Raw genomic sequence first — 26,218 nt, 5'->3', positions numbered from 1 at the left:
CACCGGGTGGAAAGACGGACCTCCTCTCAGGCGGTCCGAATCAAGCAGTGCGCAGGCGCGCGGACTTAGTGAGAGGCGCAGGCGCACGTGTGACGTCACGGCGGGCATCCGGGGGCCGAGGGGTGCGGGAGTCCGGCAGCTCGGGGCTGCGGGTACTGGAGATTGTGCAGTGGCTCCGACGCCATGTTCGGCTCCAGTCGCGGCGGCGTGCGTGGCGGGCAGGACCAGTTCAACTGGGAGGATGTGAAGACCGACAAGCAGAGGGAGAACTACCTAGGCAACTCTCTGATGGCGCCAGTGGGCCGCTGGCAGAAGGGCCGCGACCTCACCTGGTACGCGAAGGACCGCGCGCCGTGTGCCGGCCCGAGCCGTGAGGAAGAGCTGGCGGCTGTGCGTGAGGCGGAGCGCGAGGCGCTGCTAGCCGCACTGTGAGTGCCTGGGCTGCGGGGCGACTGCGAGCTCCGGGGAGGGATCTGGGAGGCCCCGGGGCGGGGCTAGATGTGGGCAGGGCAGGGGCGGAAGGCCACAGGGGCGCTTGCCCCTTGACGTGCACCCTCGACCCTCGCAGAGGTTACAAGAACGTGAGGAAACAGCCCACCGGCCTGAGCAAGGAGGTGAGTCTGGGCTGCGGGTTCGGGGTCCGCAGGGCGGGCGGGGCTCCATCTGTACCTGCCTAGAACTCCACCCCCTCCGCCTGGTTTCCTCAGGACTTCGTGGAGATCTGCAAACGGGAAGGAGGTGACCCTGAAGAGAAGGGCGTGGACCGGCTGCTGGGTCTGGGCAGTGCCAGGTGCGGCGGGTTGGGGAAAAGGGGGCAAGACTGGGCGGTGGTCCAGAACTGTCCTCACCGCTCTGTCTTCTGCAGTGGCTCCGCAGGCCGTGTGGCACTATCCCGGGAAGACAAAGAGGCTGCCAAGCTTGGGCTGTCAGTGTTCACGGTAAACCCTGTAAATCCCAATGCTCAGGATCCTGGGTTTTGGGGTGTCTGGGGAGGTGTGGGGTGGGACTCCCTGGGTGCTGGGTGTCCCTCCCCACAGCTGCGCTTCTCATATAGCACCACCGCGTGGACAGCGAAGGCCCAAGCACCGCCCCATCTGCTGCCAGGAAGAAGCCTCGTGCTGAGGACAAGGCTCAACTGGAGTGAGTCTGAGTGCCTGTCCTACCTGTGTTATGCACTGATGAATTTCTTGCTGGCATCCTATGTGAGCTGTGCCGAGTGTGGGTATGGGGACACTTCAGAAACAGCGTACTCACAGAAGAGAATGATGTCCAGACCCATAGGTGTCGTACTGGGAGGCTGAGCACTGGGTCTTTTTTTGAAGGAGCCAAGCACAGCCTTAGTTCTTTTGGCTTTACTGAAATTGTTGGGCCTCCACCTCCAGGCTGGATATGCCTGTCCATTAAGATGCCCGGGAACCTGAAAGTGGGATGGAGTTTCAGTAGCTGCCATTGGTGACCCAACAGGCAGCTGCCACTTAGACAGGGCCCTGATGCCAGCCAGTTTGATGGAAGGTGGAGCAGTTAAAGTGTGATGCTAGGAGTGGTGGTGTTTTTCTTCAATCCTAGCACTTGGTGGACGGAGAGGCAGGCTGACCTCTGAGAGTTCCCGCCAGCTGGCTTCCAGGCCTTGGGATTTAGCTGTGTGTGACTGTCTGGTTACTTCTACTTTTGTGACAACTCAACTTTGTACTTATGTAAAATAGAGAGTTCCAGATCAGACAAGGCTTTATAGTGAGAAGCTGGCTCTCCCCAAGGGGGGGGGGTGGGCTAGGTTGGCAACATTCCAAAGGGAAGCTTAGCCTTGTGGATTGGATGAGGAGCCTAATATTAGGCTCACTTACCAATATAAACTCAGAACATGTAGACATTATCAGTGTACAGTGCTATGGTACAGACCCTGCGCTATCCTATCCTTGCCTTGCCCTGCCCTCAGCTTTCAGCTGCTACACTCCAGTTCTTCACACTTAGACCCTTTATGTTCTTTCTTACAGTACAGAGAGCCATAAGAAAAGCAAGAAAGAAAAAAAGAAAAAGAAGAAGAAACACAAGAAACACAAGAAGAAGAAAGACAAAGAACACAAAAGGGAGACTGACAGCTGCTCATCTTCTCCCTCTCCTGCTCGGTAGGCTAGGCCCAACTCTATTGGGGGGGGGGGGTACTAAGGAAGTGGGGGGAGAGAGCTGGCCAGGCCTGTTGGGATCCTTGGCAGAGTGAGAGACGCTTCAAGTGTCTGGTTGTCCTTGTCTTCCTAGGCCCAGACACCAGAGACATGATTCTGACATCTCCCCCTGCTCTAAGAGGAAGCGGGGACATAGCCAGGACAGTGGAAGGAGCCCATCTCGCAGACGACAAGACAGAGGCTCTGATGACTGAGAATTGGCTAGACCAAAGGACACCAGAGCCCTGGTTGCCCTGAGCTGGGACCCTGCCCATCACCAAGCTCTGTGGGGTCTATAAAGAGTAGTCGTTGGATGCTAAGTGGCTACCAGCCCCCTTCCTACTTGCCCAAACTAACCAAGTCACATCCCTATCTGGGATAAGGCAGGTGGCTACTCCCTGGTAGGATTCTGAGCCAAGCTTGCTGGACCTTGGGATATCTATCTTGCCTTTTGGAGGCAGCTTGTGGCAACAACTCCAGGTTGCTGAGGAGTAGGTCCTGGGTGACCAGAGCCTAGTGATTCTGAGGGTAGTGCCCTTGCTTGCCCTCATGCCAAGGAAGATATAATTGCCCAGTAGACTAAGGTCAGACTCCTGTCTCTGCTGCCACAGTCCAGGCTCTTGAGGTTTAGGGGTGTGTCTGTGTGTACATCTGGTTACTTCTACTTTTTGTATCAACCCACTTTGTACATAAGTAAATGTATTTTAAAAGTAGAGTGTATCATCTCACTGAGGGCAGGCAGGTTAGGCTGGGAGCCTGTGGCCCCAGCATGGGGTATCCATCCAGTATACCTGAGGACACTGGGTCTAGGAACCAGAATCCTATGTTTGAGGCTGCCTTAAGACCATACAAATGGCCAAGAAGTTAGAAGAACAAACTTGTGGATATGAATGCATCTGCTGTCTGTCCAACAAGTACAATCTTGCTGGGAGAGTTCCTGCAGCAGGTTTGATTCCAGAGTATCAGCACCTAGCTTTAATCTGCCTTTCGTCTCTGGTACCTTCATCTGAAATATGTAAATTTTGTCTGAGAGTTTATTTCTGCAGGAACTCCCCCAACACAGTTTGGTTCCTACCTAAGCAGAAAGTGTTCAGCAGACAAATAACAGCAATTTTAGAGCCTGTGTGAACATATGGGCAGACAGTAGAAATTGGGCTGAATCTATATAGCAAGTTGTTCTTTTCTGACTGTAAAGCTATACTGGGTGTGTGTACTGTTGGGCTGACCTCAAAGTGTTCTGAGACTCAAGCTGTGGCTTGTATGTTGACCTGTATCCTGCAGGTGGCCACCTAAGCACGAGTGAAGATTAGTTATCTAAAATACCACTCAAAGGGGGCGAAGGTCTGTCCACTTAGGCAGAGGGCCCATTCATGATGGTAGACTTTGGATCTCCTAGTAGCCACACCCACCCAGAGATATGTACCACACCAAGACTGGCTGCCTACTAAAGGGACAGGAGGCACACCTCAGTTGTCACAAGCATGGAGGCTGGTAGTGACCCTGAGATGTGAGGGGAGCCAAGGCATCCAGGTCTCACTGACTTCTACCATGATTCAGAGAGTACCTGCTTTCTCTGGCATTAAAAGGGCTCTCTTAGGAGGCAGCCTGGCAGTGGTGACACTGACACACAAGCCCATCAAATAGTTAAGAGACTTTATTCTAATAGCTATAATTACAGTGCTTGTCGAAATGAAAACTGAAAACAAGTATACAAAACAGTTGATTACTAATTGTGTATTGAAAGCAGTAAGAGGTTCCACAACACCAAATAAACCAGTTCTGAGATTTCCCCAAGATAAATTTAACAGCTCCAGCTTCTTCAGTGTTTATCAAAATACAAAAGAAAAAAGTAGAGGTCGTCTTTCGATGGCAAATCGGACCCTTGCAGGCTGAGGGAGAAAGCTACTTCACACATGGAGATGGGGGTGCTCCAGGATGTGGGTCTGGAATGGATCGACCCTCCCAGCTTGCACGCGCTCCTGCTGGTGAGACCCAGGCCTCCTGCCAGCGCGTCCAAGTGGGCCCAAGAGTAAGCTGGGTATGTAGACTGCCACCTGGCCCGGCCACACACCAAATACAAGCCGGGCCCTGCACCCCACAATGGCTCCCAGCCCACCCCTAGGTGACCACGTGAGCACAAGTACAAGCACAATGCTATGGAATGCAGGTGACCCAAAGACAGGCGAGTCACGGGGGCTCTACTGTGACCATGCAGCGGATGGTGGTTTGTCCACCTTCTCTTCTGTTTCCACAGGGGAACAGGTGATCCAGTGGACTAGCATTCAGGCCATTACTGCAAAACCTACACTAGGCATAGTCTCCGTTCTGTGTGTTCAAGTGTTCTTGTCCTGTATTTTTTTTTTAAACTATTTTAAAAAATGCACTGAGTTTGGGTAAAAACCAACCACCAAATGGATACTGACACCAGTCTACAGCCCAATGGCTCCCGGAGGCCAGGTGCCCCTACACCCAAATCCCTTCTCAGTACTGACAGTGAGTTGATTCTCTTTTTACAATAAAAAAGCTAAGTAATATTGCATAGGAGTACCAGAAACTGCCTCAGTGGAAACAGAAACTATTTACATTAAATAAAAACCTGGCTGCAGGCTGCGTCTGCACATGTACAGCACGGTGCGATGCACACTGTGACCAACCCATGGAGACAGCTTCTGGCACTCAGGACCACAGAGTCGCACGTTTGCCACATGAGAGGAAAGCGGAGGGCGGAGAAGAGGAAGTGAGGGGGAGGGAGGGGTCTGGTTCACTTCTGGTTCCGGAGCTGATTGGACAGCCAGTCTAGTCCTTCATAGAGCCCGTCCCCGCTGGTGGCACAGGTGGCCTGAATGTACCAGTTCCTGTGGCGTAGAGAGTGCAGCCCCAGCTTGTCTGTGATTTCGGCCGCATTCATGGCATTGGGAAGGTCCTGAGGGAAAGGAGGAATTAGTGGCAGGGACTCACAACAGCCAGTCACCCAGGGCAGCCTCTCACCCACCCTCTCTCTTCCCTGACACAGGCTCTCCATCAGGGAAGGAACTTGCTGGTGCCTACCTGCTTATTGGCAAACACCAAGAGAACGGCATCCCGGAGCTCATCTTCAGCTAGCATCCTCATGAGCTCTTCACGGGCCTCATTCACACGCTCTCTGTCATTGCTGTCCACTACGAAGATCAAGCCTGCAACACAGCTACATTACTGCACATACCAAACACCCCCTCACCTGATCCACCCACAGGCCAGGGATCCAGTCTTCCCACTGGCCATGATACTTAGTGTGGCACTATGCCCTGAGACTGGCAAGGCCATGAGGCTCAGTGAACAAGTGCATCCCTTTGAGGCAAACAAGAGGAATCCAGGAAAAGAAATGGCCCCTCACCTTGGGTGTTCTGGAAGTAGTGGCGCCACAGTGGCCGGATCTTGTCCTGGCCGCCCACATCCCACACAGTGAAGCTGATATTCTTGTACTCAACTGTCTCCACGTTGAAACCTGAGGGCAAGGTTATAGCTGAGTGCCCTCTGTATTCCAGAACCCCAAACCCAACCCCCACCCTGGTCCTGGCCCAACTTCTCACCAATGGTAGGAATGGTGGTCACAATTTCACCCAGCTTCAGTTTGTATAGAATTGTTGTCTTCCCTGCAGCATCCAGGCCCACCATGAGAATGCGCATTTCTTTTTTGCCAAAAAGGCCCTTGAAGAGGTTTGCAAAGATATTCCCCATGCTTGTGGACAGGTGGAAGCAATACTGGCCAGAGACCTGAGGAAGCAAGTTGTTACAGTCCTGTTATGTGCTGCCAGTTTAGGCCCTGGGGCAGGACAGAGACACACCTACCCAGGAGTCCCACACCCCACAGCTTCTCCCATCATCCCTCCTGAGAAATCTCATGGGGGAGGGGAGACAATTCAATCTCAGGTGGCAGAAAAAGAACTTTGTCCACCAGATAGATGTCCTAGGTCATCTAAAGGCCATATACTAGCCTAGGAAGGCACAGACAGCAGAACAATCCCTTGTTTCCCAAGTCTGTTCACCTATCCGAACATCTAACTAGAGCTGTGCACACTCACACTTGGGAGCTGGCATGCTTGCTCTCCAAAAAGAGTGTTTTGAGAGACACACGAGGCCTCTTACAGCCTAACAGAGTTCTTGACAAGATCGGAAAGAACCACCTTAAATCTCTATCTTACTTCAAAGTGTCAAAAGTACTACAAATTACTAGAGAGCTGGTCACATTCTAGGCTCAATACTACAGGCTGTATATTTCATCACCCCTTAGTGACAGCAGGACAAGCCCAGAAAGACTGTGGTGTCATTCAGGTCATGGGAGACAGTTATTAAGGCAATGTTCTATCCATCTCAAACAGCCGAAGAAGGTAGAGACTGAAACAGTAAAATGATGCAAAACATTCCTTTGAAGACCTATACAAAAGGATGCTCCTATGAGGACAGGCAAATGTGAGAATGTGTTGCTGCAAGGGCATGTATACATTCAGTAGGGCCCACTGGCAAAAAATAAACACTAGGGGTGCCAATCAAGTAAGCTGGCACCAATTTACCAGAGCCTATCAGATGTTAAGGGCTTTTGCAAAGGATAGTAAGGCTTCCAGGGCTTATCATCTTATCATCTGGTGGCCACTTTTATTCTTCACTTGTTTTTCATTCAAATGTATTTTACTGCTTACTTAAACGCTGATTGTTAGCTCCTAATAGTAAAAGCAAATAGAAGGCCAAGGAGCCTTCAGAAAGAGATATGTTTATGGACTATCCAAGGCTGCTAACCACAAGAGAATGAACAAGCATGGTGTAAGATAGGATGACAACACTTCTCTATATATTGTCCCTCTGTGCTACTATAACAGAACACCACAAGCTGAGTAACTTAGTAACAACTTATGAGCTGGACATCTTAAATCATGGTCTGGCAAGTTAAATGTTTGGCTCTAAGATATAGCCTTCAGCTGTATACGCCAGAGAGGAACGGCATGGGTCTTATATGGTAAAGTGAATGTGAACCTATTTTCAAAGCCCATTTCATTACAGTCCTTATCCATTCTTGGGGATGGAACTTTAAGAACCAAACACCTGCCCAACAGAGAGGTTCAATTTCCTATATATGAACTTCAGGGTATATTAAAAATGAAGGCTTCCGCCGGGTGGTAATGGTGCACACCTTTAATCCCAGCACTCGGGAAGCAGAAGCAAGTGGATCTCTGTAAATTCGAGGCCAGCCTGGTTTACAAGAACTAGTTCCAGGACAGGTTCCAAAGCTACAGAAAACCCTGTCTTGAAAAACCAAAAAGAAAAGAGAAAAAAAAGGCTCCCAGAAAAAATTAAAAAAATATATAAACACATAAGACACAAGAAGATGGCTGTAATTAAAATACTTGGGAGGCAGAGGCAGGAGGACAGAAAGTACGAGGCTAGAACATCTAGTGAGATTGTCAAAGAAAAAAAAAGAAGAAAAATCTGGGCATGTTGAGTCACGCCTGTAATCCCAGCACTAGGCTGAAAAGCTGGCAGATTTCAAGTTTGATGCCCGCCTGAACTAGTGTGAGACCTTGCTTTACAAAAACTAAAAAAATGAAACTGATGGCCAAGAAGAGAGAGGGTTTGGGGGGACAGGAAGACAAGATGGGAGAGGAGAGTGGAAGGAAATGAGAAGAAAAGACAGATGGACAGGACAGATTGACAAAACTACATAGAGAAGATTCTTAGCTAGGCAGGAGGAACACATGCCCTAAGAGCTGAGGCCTGCTGCCAAAACACTCTGGCAATGCAGTATTGGTGGGAGGACAATTCTTAGGCAATACTCTTTAAAAATTCTGAGATTATGGCTCTTGACCTTTAACTGCTATCAATTACAGATAGGGAAGAATAACTAATTTCAACATGGCAAAGCGTCCCCTGAGAATTCAAACCAGGCAGAAGGAAATGAGCCCAAGATGAATTAAGAAGAGAGTCACTAGTTGTCATAGAGCAGGGAGCACATCACTTAGCTGTTTCTATCAGGAGGTCTGGTGATGTTGGGAAATTGGGAGAGCGAACAAGTACAGGCAAAAATCTAAGGAGGCAACACACAATTTAAGCAAAAAAGCCCTACAGAAGCAGATGGCTATCTATTTGTCCATGCAAAAAATTCCACCTTCGGGCTGGAGAGATGGCTCAGCAGTTAAGAGTATTGCCTGCTCTTCCAAAGGTCCTGAGTTCAATTCCCAGCATCCATATGGTGGCTCATAACCATCTATAATGAGGTCTGGTGCCCTCTTCTGGCCTTCAGGCATACATGCAGAAAGAATATTGTATACATAATAAATATTTTTTTTTAAAAAACTTAAAAAAATTTCCACCTTCTAGCCAGATGGTGGTGGTGCACGCCTCTAATTCCAGCTGAGACAGGCAGACCTCTGTAAGTTCAAGGCCAGCCTGGTATACAAAGTGAGTTCCAGGACAACCAGAACTGTTAGAAAGAGAAACCCCACCTCAAACAACAATCACAAAAAAATTCCACCTTCCTTCCAAATCACAAGTGATTATCAATGGACAAACAGTGGTGCCCAGGGTGTGCATGGGAGGCTGGTGAGGCAGAGGGAGTATATAAGACAGTTCTTTATGTTCAGGTGCTATGTAGAAACCAATAGTATCTGCTATATGTGATAGTGCTCACCTATGATCACAGCACATGTAAGGTTGAGGCAGAGTTCAAGAATAATCAATCTTTGGTAATAAATAGTGGGATGGCTAGTCAAGGCTAAGCTGAACTACATGAGACCTTGTCTCAAAAAGAAACACCTCCCCCAAACAACAACAAAATCCACAAGAATACAGAGGGGAGGGGTACCCGTACTCTAAGTCCCTACAGTAGCAGGCAGACACCCTGAATAACTGATTCCAGTGGCAGGGATCTCAGCCAAGTTTGATTGCACAGATGCATGACTGCCTCATTGTCCATGACTACTGGCAATCCAGTGCTGCTTTCTTACACGTGATCTGGCATGGTCCACAGCTGACTGAGTGTGCTCTGCCTAACCTGCCTTTTCTACAGATGAGCTATGGAATCAACAGCAAACATTTTCCTTTTTTTCTTTCTAACAAGAATCACCAAAGGGAAAAGCAGTCACACAATTCAATGATGAGATGAGCTCCTGATTTAAGACACTCAACAAACAAGCATGTAGATCCATCCCCACCCCCACCCCCGGCAGCCTTATCAGCACTTATGCATGCATCAGCATTTTTAGTGTTCTCGTGATGCCACATCTACAGCTTTTAGAACAAACCCCAAATCAAGAAAGCCCCTACAGAGAGAAAAGCACAGTGGCTACATGGGCCAATCACCACAAGGGGCTCTGGGCACAGGCCCTCACTGCGTGTGCACAGGTAAGATCCTGTCACCTTCCCTCCACAATCCCACAAACAAGCCAAACCTGCTTTTCAAGTTCCTCTGCATTACTCCATTAGCAGGCAGTGAAAACAGACTTCCCAGAGAGCTCTTGCTGGTTTATTCTGCCTCCCAAGTCACCAAAGCGACTGTCTTAGGAAGGCAGACCCACAACCACCAAGTTGGAATGGGATCAAGAAAGTTCATTATTCTTTAGGGAGGAGAGGACAGTGGCAACCACACTCCCCACACCACTCTATCAGTAGCAGGGTCTTCCTGGCCTCTTGAATGCAGGTGAGAAAACAGGAGTGAGTCCACACCTACTCCACAACGATGAATGAATGCAACCTGACTGGCTAGGCAGCCAGGAGGGTCCACCATCCTCACCAGACTTAGGGAGGCCCAAGCACAAGTCAGACAATCTTCTCTAAACCAGACTGTGTAGGCTTTGCCGTTTCTATCTAACTGTTGACACTATTTCTCTGGGCTGCACAATGTTCTTTCCTGAAAAGGACTCATACTACCTGAATGAAAAGTTGGTGACATTTTAAAAGTCAGTTCCTTTTAGGGAGCCAGAGAGACTCAGTGGGTAAAAGCATTTACCACTGTTGCAGGACACCAATTCCATTCCCAACACCCACATGACAGATTACAACTGTCCTTAACTCTAGTTCCAGATGTGGAACCTTCTTCTGGCCTCTGCAGGCACTGTGTGATACATGTAGGCAAAACATACATTTAAAAAAAAAAAAAAGGACAAGATCTCTCACTGACCCTGGAGCACACTAATTCAGCTGGAATGGCTTAGTCACAAAGTTCTTGGGTAATAAGTATTTCCTGACTCAGTCAACTCCTTAGTTTCTCCCTGCTTTAAGACAAATTCACTGCAGAATAAATTACATATATTTAGCTAGGCATGGTGGCATATATCTTTCATCTTAGCACTTGGGAATAAGAGGCAGGAGGATCTCTGTAAGCTCAAGGCTAGCTAGCCTGGTTTACTTAGTGAGCTCCAGGGCAGTCAATGCTACACAGTGATATTCTGTCTCAAAATTAATTAATTACATATGTTCAACCACACAGATCAATATTGTATACTCAGCTGTCATATGAAGAAAATTACCAAATCTGAAATTTTGAAAGAACCTGACCACACTATAGAACACTTTTTAGCTAAAGTTTTTAGTAATGAATACCAGTATTCCAACAATGACAAAATCAGATACATGAAAACCTGAACCATCTCCAAAACTGGATGCCTGTAACAAAAAGCAGGCTTCTTTAGTGTCATATGCAATACGGCCACATGTTAACATCTGTGTATAGTGCTTTCTGTACATCAACGGGGATTGAGTATTTCTGTTCCTAAAGCCTCAGGTCTTCCCGTTCCCCTCAGTAAAACATTTCAGGCAGGCTTGTATGTAGGTCTAGTGTGTTCATACAATTCAATACTGTTCTACATTTTGTCATTATTTCATAAAGTTTGCTTAAGAGGAAAACTGAATGTGCTGATACTAGGACAGGCAGGCACTCCTGTAAGGGCAAAACTGTGACTCAATAGCATGTGCCAGGACAGGAGCTGGAACAAATGCCTGTTCTGCACAATGCCTCCCTGAAGCTTCTTGTCTTCTGAGTTAAGGGAAGGGGAAACCTACCTGGTCTGATGTGGATAGTTGGGGTGAGGAGTGAAAATGAAGTTAGATCCACATTCATGCAAATCTCTCTGAGCTGAGTTTTTGAACTATAGTAACAAGGACACTAAACCTTGTCTTTATGTCGCTTCTCCCTTTATTCTACTTTTAAGCATTACCATTTCTTAACATAACTACCCTCAAAATATGTCATCAAACATTCACAGCCACATTAACTCTATATATTAGCAGCTCTAAGTAAATACTAACAACTGGGCTACCACATGGCCTGTAACTAGAGCTACAATAAGGAATTCATGAAATACAATTTTTGGAACTTGTAAAGGCTCCAATGGGGAAACATCTTGCTATGTATCTGTGCACATGTTCTTATAGCAGATTGTTGTTCTTTGTGTCTTGTCTTCCTCTCAGCAACTAATACTGACTTGTAACTAGGAGTCGGGGCTTCCAGAATAAAATCCACATTTTCTAGACTTTCCTGCAGCACTGTATGCTCAAAGCACCTACTCAGGAGAAACAGAACCCATACCCTAACACAGGAGTTCAACCTGTAGGTCAAGACCCCTTTAGGGGTCTTATACCAGATATCTTGCTTATCACATATTTATAATTCAAAACAGTAGCAAAATTACAGTTATGAAGTAGCAACAAAATAATTTTATGGTTGGGGGATCACCACAACACGAGGAACAGTATAATATTAAAGGGTCCAGCATTAGGAAGGTTGAGAACCACTGCCTAACATATACTGCTACCATATTTCTACTTTGGCAGGGGTATTTATCTCATTGGAAAAACTCCAAAACCACAGATCTGGACTTGGAAACAGCTCAGCAGCAGAGCATTAGGTTTGCTCCCCCAAACTCTAGACAAAACAAAGCAAGAAACAGAAACAAGCACCATCCCAGAAACACATCTAAAATGGTAGAAAGTACAGTAATAGGACAACACAAAATGCAAGTGAAAAACCAGCATGACTGAAGTCAGTAGACAAGGTTCAGTCCAGCCCTCCCTAGTGACCCTGCAGCCACTGTTCTGACTAGCAGTCTTCATACCTTAGCCTACTCAACATGGCCACAAGACTACCAGCCTGGGATCAGTCTGGTGTTTCCAGGGAAGACCCCACCCTGACTCTTAGTAAGGTCCAGACCCTAGCCCTTTACGCCTCAACCTTCTTGAGCACATGGATGGAGCATGCACTTGTTTACAGGAGACAGTACCTGTAGACTGGAACTGAGGGGAAATGACCCAAGATCATACCCTGATCTCCTACCTTGAGATCCACAGAGGACTTATTTGTTAACATGCACTTTCTTTCTTTTTGGTTTTTTTTTTTTTTTTTTTTTTTGGTTTTTCGAGACAGGGTTTCTCTGTAGCTTTGGTGCCTGTCCTGGAAGTCGCTCTTGTAGACCAGGCTGGCCTCGAACTCCCAGAGATCCGCCTGCCTTACCACCGCCCGGCAACATGTACTTTCTCAAACCACTGAGGGCTCCTGCTGAAGCAATGAGCCTGAGTCTCAGGATGGCTGTGGCTTCTCCATGGCACCCTGCTCCTCTGTTCCTCGCAGAGGCAGAATAGGCACAAAGCCAAGACAAGTATCACACCCAAATTAAATATCACCGCTCCTGTGCTCAGGAGGAGCAGAAGGACCCGGAAGAGCTGGTAACCAGGACTCCAATTTCTGTTGCAAGGCAAATCAAAATAATGTAACAACCTTACCAACTTACCTCTTTCTTTATGAGCTCCCTACCCCCAATACTAAGGAACAAACGAAGGAACACACATTCTCCACCCCCTTACCCCCCCCCCCCCCCGCCCCAGGCTCTTTTCATACTGAAGAAAAAGGGAACTGGAACAACCAAAAGCTAGTTTATGGTGCTTTCTTAAAACAAGCTCTTCCTCAAATCAGCTACAGTGGGCAGGGCACCCTTCTACTAAAACTCAACTTTAATGCTCTGTCTATCCCTACTTCAGACAAAGAGGCTGATTGCTACTGGGGAATGTATTGAGTAAGTCAATCTTCAAAACTTGACTTTTGGTGCCATGATGGCTCAAATCTGTAACCCTAGCACTCTGGAAACTGAGGTAGGACTGTGCTGAGTTTCAAGGATAGCCTGAGCTATAGCTTGAGATAGTCTCATGACAACAAAAATGAGGGGCTAGAGATAGCTCAGCTGTCAAATATTACTCTTGCAGAAGGCCAGAGTTCAATTCTCAGCACTTATGTCAGGCCGCTTACAACTGTCTGTAATACAGCTCCAGAAGCTTCTGATACACCTCCACCTGCTTCAATATTCCACTTTCACACACATACACACAATTAAAAAATTAAAAACATTAATAAAATGTATTTTTTATTAAAACAAAAACCTTTATTTCTACCTTCAGGGAACTTTGATTCAGAGGGTAGGGAGTGCCCTGCCCTTCTTCTGAACACTTGTTCTTCAGGAGGAAACAAAAGAATGAAGTGTACAGGAAGGCTGAGCTGTCACTAGGCTCCCTCAGCTTGACTGCAGTCTTGCCCCACCCAGCTGGAGTGAGGCACACACACAGGACAAAGACCACATCCCCCAGGTCCACTGTTCTCACTTAGCCAGGCACTGCTGACCACACACTACTCAACTTCTATTTCTCCACTATCCCGACGTCAGAAAAGCTTTTCTCTGAAACACATATCTGTTGATGCCTCCTTGCCTTAGTTTTCAGTCCTCCCCTCATGTGACCAGCACCTAGCGCATTTTCTAACAATTGGCCCCATTCTCTGGGTAAGGATCCTCCATGTTGTCATATCCAGCTTTTCCACCAAAATCTCCCTCCTCCCCAAATTTCCACCCAGTTCTTCAGACTCAAACCATGGATACTTGCTACTACCCCGAACTAACTCAACAACTGAATTAATCAGGTGCTAAGTGACACCAGTGATGTTAGGACCCTCATCCCTCACATTCAGTAGCCATGGGACTGTTTGGTACCCACTACACCCCCATCCTTTTCTTTTCTTTCTTTCTTTCTTTCTTTCTTTCTTTCTTTTTTTTTTTTTGAGTTTTTCAAGACAGGGTTTCTCTGTAGCTTTGGAGCCTGTCCTGGAACTAGCTCTTGTAGACCAGGCTGGCCTCAAACTCACAGAGATTTGCCTGCCTTTGCCTCCCGAGTGCTGGGATTAAAGGCCTGCACCACCACCGCCTGGCTCCCACCACACCCTTTAATCCACTAAATTTGTCATCTGGAAAAGAAGCCAATAGACAACCTGACATTTGCACGAGACTGAAGATCCCCGTAAGTCTGCCCCAACAATGACATCACAGGGATACAAAGGGAAGTTAATGTCTAGTGAAACTCAGCTTTAATGCTAGGCTCAGCCATTCTTATACACAGGACAAAGGGAGGTGGCTAGCTACTGAGGCACTAAATGCCAAGCACAGTAATCTCAAGGACATGCCACCTTAACTTTTTTCCTAAATGGAGAACAACTTTTTGTGAGGCGCTGAAGAAAACAAAATTCACTGCCCTTGACTTACAAGGTGGTTAAAGCTGGGGTTCCTGGAAGACTTGGAACATCTGTTAAAATTATGCCAAAGAACTGCTTTATCTTTCTTGTGATCAAGCTTAGGCTATCACAGAGGGATTTTCCACCTACACGAAAACAAGTGGCTAAGTGCCAGAGAGCGTTGCCTTCCTCCTGAGAGAACCAAAGGGTTCCTACAGATTTGAAAATATCCTTTCTGAGGACTGCAAAGCTGCTCCAGAGACCAGGACCACTCTCTCTCTAGTCCTACCCTCCCACAATGCTCCCTCTGGTTTCCAAACTCAGAGTACATTTACCCAGCTCAGAGCCCTTGTGTCAGTTGTCCTGGGCTACTAAGAGGCCTCTAGTTCCTGCCTCAAACTTGCCAAACTTTTTCTATCACACCTCTGCATAAATATCACCTGTGAGATGACATTTCTGCCTCCTTGGATAAGCCCCAGGGGCCTGCCATGTCACTCGTAGGAGTGTGGGATGAACACAAGAACATGCATGACAAGCAGCTTTGTGTCCGTCCAATGCTAAGGTCACCTCCTCCACTAGACCCCTCACAGGTGATTCCTTATTAGAGAGAAAGCAATGTTGTTGTTTTTTTCCTTAAAAAAAAAAAAAAAGTTTATCAAGGCTCTGGAATTGAAATAAAGATCACACACTAGCAGAGAGAATAATCCTAATGACTGTCAGGGAAACTACACAGTCAACAAGCAATGTTGCACTATTTTAAACTATACTCAGTTGTGCATCTGTGTGAAAATCCCTACACCAGTAACATCTAGAGACTCAGGTGTGTAGAGACCTGGGAGCTGAAGGCAAAACTATAGAGGAAGCAAGGTATGTATCAAACCTACCCCAAGAATTGCTAGCTCTAAGCACACATTTCAGCTGATCACCTTAGTCTGTCCAAAGTCTGATATGACCTTAACAAAAGACAACTGTTAAAAGCTGAAAATAATGCCAAGCAAAATTTCACCACCAAAGTCATTAGAAGATGAAATATTTTAAATACAAGCTGTTGGACTCAAACAAAGAAAAAGTGCATTCTTATCTACAGAACAGGAGGCTTCAGAGGAAAACACAGTTCAGGCCATCTAGCACTCTTCACTTTCCTTCTTCAGCAATGAGTCTCACCAAAATCTAGAAACCCTTTTCTTGGCCACAAGCACCTAAATCATACCAACAGAACTTAGAAGGAGGGGAGAGAAAGAAAGAAAAACTTGTCAGAGGACACCTACAGATCCGGGCCACAAACTTCCCTGTTTCAGTATATGACACTGAAAAAAAGAAAGAAAAAAAGTATGGGGGAGTTCAAGACACGGTTTCTCTGTATAACAGGCCTAGCTGCCCTAGAACTAACTCTGTAGACCAGGCTAGCCTCAAACTCACAGAGATCTGCCTGCCTCTGCCTCCCAAGTGCTGGTATTAAAGGCGTGTGCCACCACTGCCAGGCAGACAAAAATATTTCGACAACTGATACTAACAAAAAGTTATTGTTTAACACACAGTCATCAAGCACAAAGAGCCTTTTGGAAAGAGCTCTAGCTTGCCAGCATCCTTTAACAGGTATACTTACCTTTATAGATAGATATTAAGAAAACGGTTTTCTATCACACACTTCCCACTTCCTGAAATGTGCAGCGATAATAACCAAGTCCCACTTTACTCATTCTATACAGCAGCAATTCCCAGATTCTCAGAAATATGGTGAGCTGCTTGCCATATAAACTTAATCACCCCATCTGCTGTCTGTAAAAATATTCTGCCTAACATGGGGGCATACACCTGTAATCCCAGCAGGCTTTTATCTCCAGGGGCTGAGGCAGGAGCATCAAGTTTAGAGCAAAACTCTACTACACTGTTAAAACTTTTCCCCATGAACAGTACCAATAAAATATAGGCCTAGCATCCTATTTTCTGTCAATTCCCCTTATCACTTAAAACTTTCCCTATTATCAGGGCCTGCAGGGAGTGATGCTCTTCCTAATTACCAATGTTGAATAAAAAAAAAATCAGGAAACAGAATCAAATAAGAATGTAGTGGAGGCCGGGCCCTAAACAGTCTTACTACTTCTTTATATCTGATGCAGGACGGGTGGTGAACATCTAAAGGTCCTCCTGGAAATAAAGAGCTTGGATGTGCCCACAATAACAAGTTTTCCAGCCAGGCCATTTGACCCACTTAGGAAGGCTGAGTTACCTTTCAGGACATTGACAAGCAACATCACAAGCTTTAATTATTACCTGTAATCTTCAATACTGGACACAAATCTCAGTGTGTAGTGACAACACTAATGTGCACACACACACACCAGCTATCCTGTACTTCTCAGCAGGCAGTGTCAAATCTTTTCAATAGTAGATACAACACACACACACAAGCACTCTTAGTGTAAGATCTCAACACAAAGGAATTTTCCTATTTCGCTCCTCACCATCTCTGACAATTTCATGAAGATTAAAAGTCAAAGAAATTCATAAGAGGCAACAGGGACAGACCATGAATGCAATGCAACCTACAGCAGGCTGAGGTCTGATGGGCTCCTCAGTGCAAATGACATACAAAGGCCCTGTGATTAAGAGTAGATTTAAACCTGCACATCAAGCTGGGCAGTGGTGGCACACACCTTTAATCCCAGCACTCGGGAGACAGAGGCAGCCAGATCTCTGAGTTTGAGACCAGCCTGGTCTACACAGAGAGAGAGAGAGAGAGAGTTCCAGGACAGCCAGGACTACACAGAGAAACCTTGTCTCAAAAAAACCCTGCACATCAAGGTAACATTTAATTCAAAGAATCTGAAAAACATTGACCCAACACTCTCAAACCATCCTCAACAAGCTATTGCATGAACCTGCACAACAAGTTTTTTCTCTTGGTTAGGCTGCCTGACACTGGGTCGCCATAGTTGCTACAGGCCTAATTTACCTTTACCTTAAAAAAGTTGTAGTTTGAAGCCTGCCTGATCCTGGGCAGAGGTAGCAACCCAGTGGAGCAAAGATTTTAAACACTCTTTCTACAAGGCACTATTGTGCAAGAGGCATAGTGGGCATCACAGCTACATGACTTACAATCAGAACTGTGTGTGAGGGGCACAGAACTAGTTACTGCTCCTTTCCTTTCAGGATGAGTAGACCGAGTATGAGTCAGCTGTTATTCACAGTTAAACCTTGTGTATGCTGTGCTGGAGATTCAAACCAAGGGCTTCACGCAGGTCAAGAAAAGCATTCTACCCCTAGCTCTTAAACCTTTTTAAAGTAGCAATCCTGCACATTTGCCTCACAAACAAGAGAGCAGGGTGGTGATCTAGTGACTCGTGTTCAACAGATACCTAAGGATAAGTGATAGACAGTCCACTAAGAGAAACCTTTATGACAAGGAGACAAGGCAGTTCCAACAATGTAGCTCACACATCTGTGACCGGCCCTTCCCACACTCAACTCTGGAGAAACAGAGAAACCAGGTAGTAACACTGTTCATCAAATCTCGGTCTAGGCCATTAGTGACACTGCTACTGAAAGCTCAAAAGTAAGGACATTACAGCCAGTCACCCATGGTAGATGCTGTCGACACTGACTACAGAGGAAGGACATGGAACCAGCACCAAAGCACCACAGCATCCCAGCCTTCTTCTTTCTGACCAACACTGCAGGAAACACCAGAATCAGCCTGCAGGGAAAACTGCTGACCACTAGATGTGAAACAAGAACAGCAATGGACTACTCCAACATTGGCTGTGGCATCAACTACTGGGCTCTCCGGTGACTTCTGGGACCAAGAGCAGCTGCCCCTTCCTTGCCTCGCAAAACAGCCACTTGTCGGATGGTGAATTCCTCCTTGACGAGAAGAGCTGGTTCCCTGGCACTTAGGTACCATACAACGGCTCAGCTCCATCAGCTCCATTCAGTCCGGCATGGCATGACCACCCTGACTGGACAGTCAGACCGGGGTACTGGATCTGGCCTCTGTTAGCTGCAGATTGCTCAGGGACTGGAAGCAGACTGTCCCACGGCCAGGCTAAAGACTCCTCAACTCAGAAGGGCCCTTCTAACCCACCCAAAACAGCAGCAAGGGGGTCCGTCAAGAGGCGAAACGAGGCTTAATTCCTCCAGAGGCCACCAAGCCCCGGAGTGCAAACCTCAATGAAGATCTGGCCGGTAAAGTGTGGGACCCAAATCACGGCTCACAGGGGGCAGAGTGGGCACCCCGGGATCCCTTGAGATCCACATATGCGCTTGCTAGATCCCAGCACCGGGTTCAGCAGTCCCGGGCCCCTATCCACCTGCCCCATCCCGTCCCCTCCTAAAGCTCCGATCCTCCGGGAACAGGACTAGAGAAACAGAGGAGGAAGACCTCGGTACCTGAGTGACCTTGACGCCGTCTCAGGGCCACCCAAGCCTCAGTTTCCCCCGCCCCAAGGCCCGGGCCGTCTCTGACGCCGCCGATCAGCCCTTCTAGCAGGAAGACCCCCTTAGCCAGGCTCCCGGGCCGCGGAACCTAGGAGAGGCGCAGAGAGGAACAGCAGGAAACCTGGCTTCCTGGAGAGGAGCCGGCGTCCAGGCCGGACTTCCGGGCTGCGGCCCGCGGCGGGCGGCCAGGCGTATGGGCCGCGGAGTGGGGGAGGGCCGAGCGGCCGTGGGCGACGCGGGACTGGGGGAGCCCCGATCCTCTGCCCGGCTTGTCGCCAGGTCCACTGGACACAGATCCAGGCCCGCCTGACCAGACCCGGCCCTTAGCAGCCTGCACTGAGCGCCCCTCGACGCCCACGATGGTCAGCCCGTGGCCTCCCCAGCCTCGGCCCCAGCGCTCCCAGCGCCTCACCTCCGCGGCGGCTGCTCCCAGCCAGGCGTTGGTTTCGCTCCCACAAGATGGCGGCGCTGACGGCAGCCACGTCAGCGCCTGCCGCGGGGCACGCCGGGGGAAAAGGGCGGGCACTGCCGAAGTCCCGCCCCGAGGTAAATGGCGCTTGCGCGTCCGCACCGAGTGGCCTTCACGGGGCGGAGCCAAAGTCGCTTTGCTTCCGGATCGCGGCCGGGATTAGCACACCGGCTCGCCGGACTGGAACGCACAAGGGTGTGGTATGTGGATTTCCGTGTCCAGCGACGCGTGCGCACGCGCGTCTTCCTGCGCAATTCCAGCCCATTCCGCGGATGCGGGTTTGAGGACAGTAAGCGTTCTGTTGTGGACGCCAAGGTCAGCGTGGGAAGGTCGTGTCAGCGCTGAGGGGATGTGATGTCCCTCTCAGAGGTCTCCAGAGTCTGATGTTTCAGCTGGCCCTGAGCACTGAAGATAATGATGTGACTGACGGGTGCTAAAGCGGAAAGAGGCGCAGGCCAAGTGTCAGATACTCGCCATGTCTCTCCACTGGCTTTGGACCTTTGTGCACGCTCAGAGCTAACCCAGAGAACCAGAGACTTGCGTGGGGTTAGCACTGCCTGAGAGGGTACTCTAGGTTGCCCCTGATGTGGAGAGGGGACTCCTGGAGGGTGCAGGTGAGGAAGAGCCTGTTCCATCGCCCTGGGAAGCCTTTCCTACCTGATCAGAAGCAGCAGCATTCTGCGCCTCCCCCATCTCTGCAGGACTCAGACGCAGGCTCTGTCCAGTTCTTCACCCCATTTGTTGTGAAGAGTCCCACAGGCAACAGATGTTGAGGGACCTAGGACTTTTTTTAAAAATCATTATTATTATTTATTTTTTAATCTGTTGAGTTGGCAGGAGACAGTTCTGTTACCTGGGCCTAGATCAGTCACTCCTGTGTCCAGGCACAAGGTGCAGGGCATCCTCACTGTTTTGGGCTACCCTTTTAAGTGCCACGTCTGTAAATTTCTATGGGGGTAGCTGCCTGTTCTTTCCTACCCTCAACACACAAGTATTCATGTATAAAGCCTTGGGTGATGCTGGCTCTTCATGCCCTGGAGAAATTGCAGGATATCCCAGAGACCTGTGATCCCAGCCATATAAGCCTGTCACCCTAGTGGCGCATATCTTTAATCCTACAACTCGGGTGGCAGAGGCGGGCTGATCTCTGTGAGTTCAAGGCCAGCCTGGTCTAGGAGAGCTAGTTCTAGGACAGTTAGGGCTGTGACACAGAGAAGCCTTTTCTGGGGGTGGGGGAACGAAAGGCCAATAGCGAGGCAGGAGCAAGGATAGGTGGGGCTAGCAGGCAGAGATTATAAATAGAAAGTGAGGGAGGCTGGAGAGATGGCTCAGTGGTTGAGAGCATTGCCTGCTCTTCCAAAGGTCCTGAGTTCAATTCCCGCAACCACATGGTGGCTCACAACCATCTGTAAAGAGGTCTGGTGCCCTCTTCTGGCTGCATACATGCACACAGACAGAATAGTGTATACATAATAAATAAATAAATGTTTTTTAAAAAAATCTGAAGTGAAATCGGGGAGGAGAGAAGAAGAGAAACAAGAGAAGAAGGAAGACATCAGGGACCAGCTACCCAGCTACACAGCAAGCCACAGAGAAAGAAGTAAAGAAAGGTATACAGCAAGCCACAGAGAAAGAAGTAAAGAAAGGTATACAGAAGAAAAGAAAAAAGTCCAGAGAAAAAAGGTAAACAGGTTAACATAAGATAAGAAAAGCTGGCAAGAAGCAAGTCAAACTAAAATCAGGCATTCATAACTAAGAATAAGCCTCTGTGTGTGATTTACTTGGGAGCTGGGTGGTGGGTCCCTCAAAAAGTCAAAAGAGTAAAACATCACACAATAGTTACCAGCCAGGAACCAAATTCTCTTTCTGTTCCTAAAGAGACAAAATTGTGGCAAAATAGGGACAGAGTGCTAGTCCCCCCATTTATCCTGACTTGACCACTGTACATTCTAGTCATGCCCAAAAACTTATCATGTACCCCATAATTAATTATTTGTGCCAGTTAAAAACTTAATAGCCATTGTAGATAAATTTGAAGTGGACCCTACTACTAAAACCTAGATAGGCTTTCCTTACCTCATCAGGTCAGGTTAAACCTCCAGTGAAACTTTCATATTGCACATAAATTTTGTTGAATTGTATATTCACTAAGTGTATATATCTTTTTCAAGATTTATTTATTTTACTATTGTATGTGAGTGCCTGCAAATATGTATGTATACCATGTGGGTGCCTGGTGCCCAAGGATGCCAGAAGAGGGGTCAGATCCATTGGAACTGGGGTTATTGGTGTTTATGAGCTGCCTTGCAGGTGCTGGGAACCAAACTTAGGGCTTCTACGAGAGCATCAGGAAGTCTGATGCACAGAACTATCTCTCCAGCCCCAAGTGTGTATTAAAGAGAAAAATGGACAACAGCTGAGGAGATGACTCACCCCTTAAGAGTACAGACTGCTCTCACAGAGAACCCAAGGTCTGTCCCCAGCTCCCAGCTGCCTATAACTCCAGTTCTGGGTTCCACAAGCACCTGTACTTACACATACACGTACATACATACAATTAAAAGGTATCTTTTAAAAAATGGAGTACAGACCTAAACAGAGAACTCTCAACAAAGGAATCTAAAATGGCTGAAAGACACTTAAGGAAATGCTCAAAATCCCTAGCCATCAGAGAAATGAAAATCAAAACAACTCTGAGATCCCATCTTACACTAGTCAGAATGACCAAGATCAAAAACACTGATGACAACTTACGTTGGAGAGGATGTGGGGTAAAGGGAACACTCCTCCGTTGCTGGTGGGAGTGCAAGCTGGTACAGCCTTTTTGGATATCAGTATCAGAAAATTAGGAAACAACCTTCCTCAAGACCCAGTAATACCACTTTTGGGTATATACCCAAAGGATGCTCAATCATACCACAAAGACATGTGCTCAACTATTTTCATAGTAGCATTATTTGTTGTAGCCAGAACCTGAAAACAACCTAAATGCCCCTTGACCGAAGAATGGATAAGGAAAATATGATACATTTACAGAATGGAGTACTACACAGCAGAAAAAATAATGACATCTTGAAATTTGCAGGCAAATGAATGGATCTAGAAAACTCATATTGAATGAGGTAACCCAGACCCAAAAAGACAGATATTGTGTGTACTCACTCATAAGTGGTTTTTAAACATAAGGCAAAGAAAACCAACCTACAAATCACGATCCAGAGAATCTAGCCAACAATGAGGACCCTAAGACATAAATGGATCTAATCTACATGGGAAGTAGAAAAAGACAAGATCTCCTGAGTAAATTGGGAGCATGGGGACCATGGGAGAAGGTTGAAGGGGAGGGGACGGGAGCAGAGAAAAATGTATAACTCAATAAAATCAATTTAAAAAGGTATTTAAAATTTTTTTTAAATATTTATTTATTTATTATGTATACAATATTCTGTCTGTGTGTATGCCTGCAGGCCAGATGGTTATGAGCCACCATGTGGTTGCTGGGAATTGAACTCAGGACCTTTGGAAGAGCATGCAATGCTCTTCTAGAGGCCCCAGGTTTAATTCCCAGCACAAGCACCCAACCCACATGGCAGTTTACACCTGGCTGTAACTCTAAGATCTGACACTCTCACACAGACATACATACAGGCAAAACACCAATGCTCATAAAATAAAAACAAAACAAAAAAGCTGCTGGTGGTAACGCACACGTTTAATCCTAGCACTTGGGAGGCAGAGGCAGATGAATCTCTGAAGGCAGCCTGGTCAACCGAGTGAGTTCCAGTACAGCCAGGAGTGTTTCACAGAGACACTCTGTCTCACAAAACAAAAGCCAACAACAACAAAGAAGAAATTTTAAATAAAATTTTTACTTTTTAAAAAATAAAACCTCCAAAATTTTTAAAAGAAATAGAAAACCAAAGAAACTTTATTTTGGGGGAAGAGTTTAGCAAAATAAAAAAAAAGGAGAGACAGGATGGGATTTATGTAAGATGAAGTTTTAAAAATGATAAAACAGATTGCTGTAGGCCCACTCCCAAGTTAAGAAACGTACTTCCTTCTTTGTGCTTCTGTTTTAGGCCCTGTCCCGGTGGGCGAGCGGGGGGAGCAGAACGGGCATACATATCTGTGGGAGCCCTGAGTGGGCATGTCTGAGGACAGACCCTACCAGGGAATGTCAGTTGCTTGGGTAAACTGAGGCTAACAAGATTGCTTCGAGACCAGGAGTGCGTTTCCTCTCTGAGGTCCCTGCATGGGCCAGCTCTGGCCAGGAGGGGGCGAAGTGAGCTGACTGAAAGGAGTGCGTCCAGAGGTCCAGGATCCTCAGCTACCTGTACTGGGAAGCTAGAAGTGCCTATGGCGGCTCGCCTCCCTTTCAGCTGATCATACACCAAGGCAAAGTCCAGACCGTTCCCTTTAGAGCAACCTGATCCTGAGGACCTAGTCAGGGGCATGGATGCCACGTGGCCTGGCTTCTCCAGGTTTCTAGAAAGACAACCTTACCTAGTGTAAGGACCAGAGACAGGGATGCCCCCAGGAGGTGAAAGGAACTCTGTGTCTTGAGGACCCCATCCAGTCCCCCAGACAGCTGATGCAGCCTCTGTATGGAAGATGGGTGGCATTCATGTCAGGCTACTGATGCGAGTTTGAGCCCAGTGATAAGGAGTTTAACCTCCACATTTGACTGTTTCCAGCCCTATGGCTCTTTCCTTGGCCTCTTAGGACTCGGGTCCTTTGGTTATTTTACAGACTACAGTGGTCTCTGGGATTCCCATCACGGATTCCCAGGGAGCTCACCACTGCACCAGCAATCTGGCCTGTTGGGAGGTTTTATACACTGGGCAGATTGGAGTGCACCATAGGGTTTCCTGACCTACTCTGCCTGCCCTCAAGCTCTTAAAAGCCCTTTTCAGCATGGGTCTCTGAGCAGGCTAACTGGCTGAAAAAAGTAACTTCACAGAGCCTTTAGGGAAATTCTGAACAGCACTGAATCTCACTTGAACTGCACTTGGTATTCTGTCTTATGTTCAACATCCTCATACAATCAAAACCCTGGATCGAGTACCTGGTTGCAAGAGAAACTTTACATCCTTAATGACTTCCCCAGAGGTAGGGATACAGGGAAAACCCTTCCTTCCCAGATCCTTTGTTTGTTTGCTTTTGTGAGTCAGGGTTTCTTTTGTAAGCCCTGGCTGTCCAGGAATTTGAGATTTAGACCTGGTTGGCCTTGAACTCACAGAGGTCCAGCCTCTTCTGCCTCCCAAGTGCTGGGATTAAAGGCATGGGCTATCGTGCCCAGCTTTTAAAAAAAAAATTATTTATTTATTATGCATACAATATTCTGTCTGTGTGTATACCTGCAGGCCAGAAGAGGGCACCAGACCTCATTACAGATGGTTGTGAACCACCATATGGTTGCTGGGAATTGAACTTGGGACCTTTGGAAGAGCAGGCAATGCTCTTAACCACTGAGCCATCTCTCCAGCCCCTCATGCCCAGCTTTTTTTCTAATTTTTATCACACTTCTTTCTCCAGGCTTTAGAAACTGAGGGGGGGGGGGAAGAGAGAGAAAACAACTTCTATTTTCTAGACTACAGTTCCTAAAATCTGAGGAATCTGGAAGGGAAGTATATTCCATGTGTTGAAGAGCCCTCTGCTGGCCAGCAACCCCTGGAGAGCTTCCAGGTGGGGCTGGTCACTGAGAGACCAGGGCTACATCAGAGGGTGGGGACCCTCAGCCTCATTTCAGCCCCCAGAGAAGGAAGAAGGGCTGAATGTTGAGGGGATCACTGACAGCCAGTGGTTTAACCAATCACTCCATGTAATGAAGTATCGATAAAACCCCTAGAGACTCTCAGAGCTTCCTAGGAGCTGAACGTGCAGAGGATCCCGGGGTAGGGGATGCCGAGGGAGGACATGGAAGTCCCACTCCTTTCATATACCTGACCTTTTACATATCTTCATCTGTATCCTTGGTAATTATTCTCATGGTAAACCAGCCAACACAAGTTCTTTGAGCTGCTTGATCAGTGCAACCCAAGGAAGGGTAGAGGGAGCCCGGTTTATAAGTACTGGTCATTAGAAGAAAAGGGGATGCACCCTGGGCCTACTTCAGCACTGAAGTGGGGATATCTCAGAGACTAATCCCCCAAGCTTGGGATCTGATGCTCCAGGCAGAGAGCCCCAGGACTGAACTAAATCAGAAGATTCCTGCTGATGTCCACTACTGAGAACAAACTGCTTTCTGGTGAGCAACAGTCTTCACACTTTTCGGGATCCCAGAAGTCTCCTGTGCTGACTGTGATGTGAGACTGCAGGAGAAACTGCCTTTGTCTTTTCTGTTTAAGACCCTTCTTCAGAGCCTCCTACCGCCTGTCACTCCCCATGCATGCCTTTAATCCCATCCCTTGAGAGGCAGAGGCAGGGGGATCGCTGTGTTAGAGGCCAGCCTGGTCTACAGAGTGAGTTCTAAACCAGGCAGGCCTACACAGAAAAATCCTGTCTCGAAAAACCAAAAATGAAAAATGAATCTGGGTATTCCAGCTTCGTTGGTTCCATTGGGATAATAAAATACCTATCACCCCACAAACAATGTGTAAGATGCATGTAAGTGTTTGGTAATGGCCTCGATTTGGTTTGGTT

At 47.4% G+C, this 26,218-nt stretch overlaps 2 protein-coding genes across 3 annotated transcripts; one reads left to right on the top strand and one right to left on the bottom strand.

Annotated features, from left to right (window-relative positions):
- Positions 1-100: 100 nt before the first annotated feature.
- Positions 101-3,808, top strand: CUNH1orf35 (chromosome unknown C1orf35 homolog). The gene is made up of 7 exons (XM_041663982.1): positions 101-428; positions 569-614; positions 708-790; positions 866-938; positions 1,055-1,140; positions 1,992-2,123; positions 2,254-3,808. Exons 1-7 carry the CDS (start codon positions 184-186, stop codon positions 2,372-2,374), a joined length of 786 nt encoding a protein of 261 aa, XP_041519916.1. The 5' UTR covers positions 101-183; the 3' UTR covers positions 2,375-3,808.
- On the bottom strand, positions 3,799-19,611 carry Arf1 (ADP ribosylation factor 1). Of its 2 annotated transcripts, none has more exons than XM_041663984.1 (5): positions 19,520-19,611; positions 5,729-5,912; positions 5,533-5,643; positions 5,208-5,332; positions 3,799-5,082 (listed from the first exon to the last, which is right to left on the bottom strand). In XM_041663984.1, exons 2-5 carry the CDS (start codon positions 5,874-5,876, stop codon positions 4,921-4,923), a joined length of 546 nt encoding a protein of 181 aa, XP_041519918.1. In that variant the 5' UTR covers positions 5,877-5,912; positions 19,520-19,611; the 3' UTR covers positions 3,799-4,920. The 2 variants fall into 2 exon arrangements, with proteins under 2 accessions (XP_041519918.1, XP_041519917.1); XM_041663983.1 differs by lacking the exon at positions 19,520-19,611 and adding an exon at positions 19,060-19,462.
- Between the last annotated feature and the right edge of the window lie 6,607 nt (positions 19,612-26,218).

Source organism: Microtus oregoni, unplaced genomic scaffold (genome assembly GCF_018167655.1).
Source record: "Microtus oregoni isolate MIOR12 unplaced genomic scaffold, Mior012 000015F_ref0000493, whole genome shotgun sequence".
In the NCBI taxonomy this organism is placed as follows: Eukaryota; Metazoa; Chordata; class Mammalia; order Rodentia; family Cricetidae; genus Microtus; species Microtus oregoni.
Note: the sequence above shows the minus strand (reverse complement) of the source record. Positions and strands in the feature narration are given on the sequence as shown.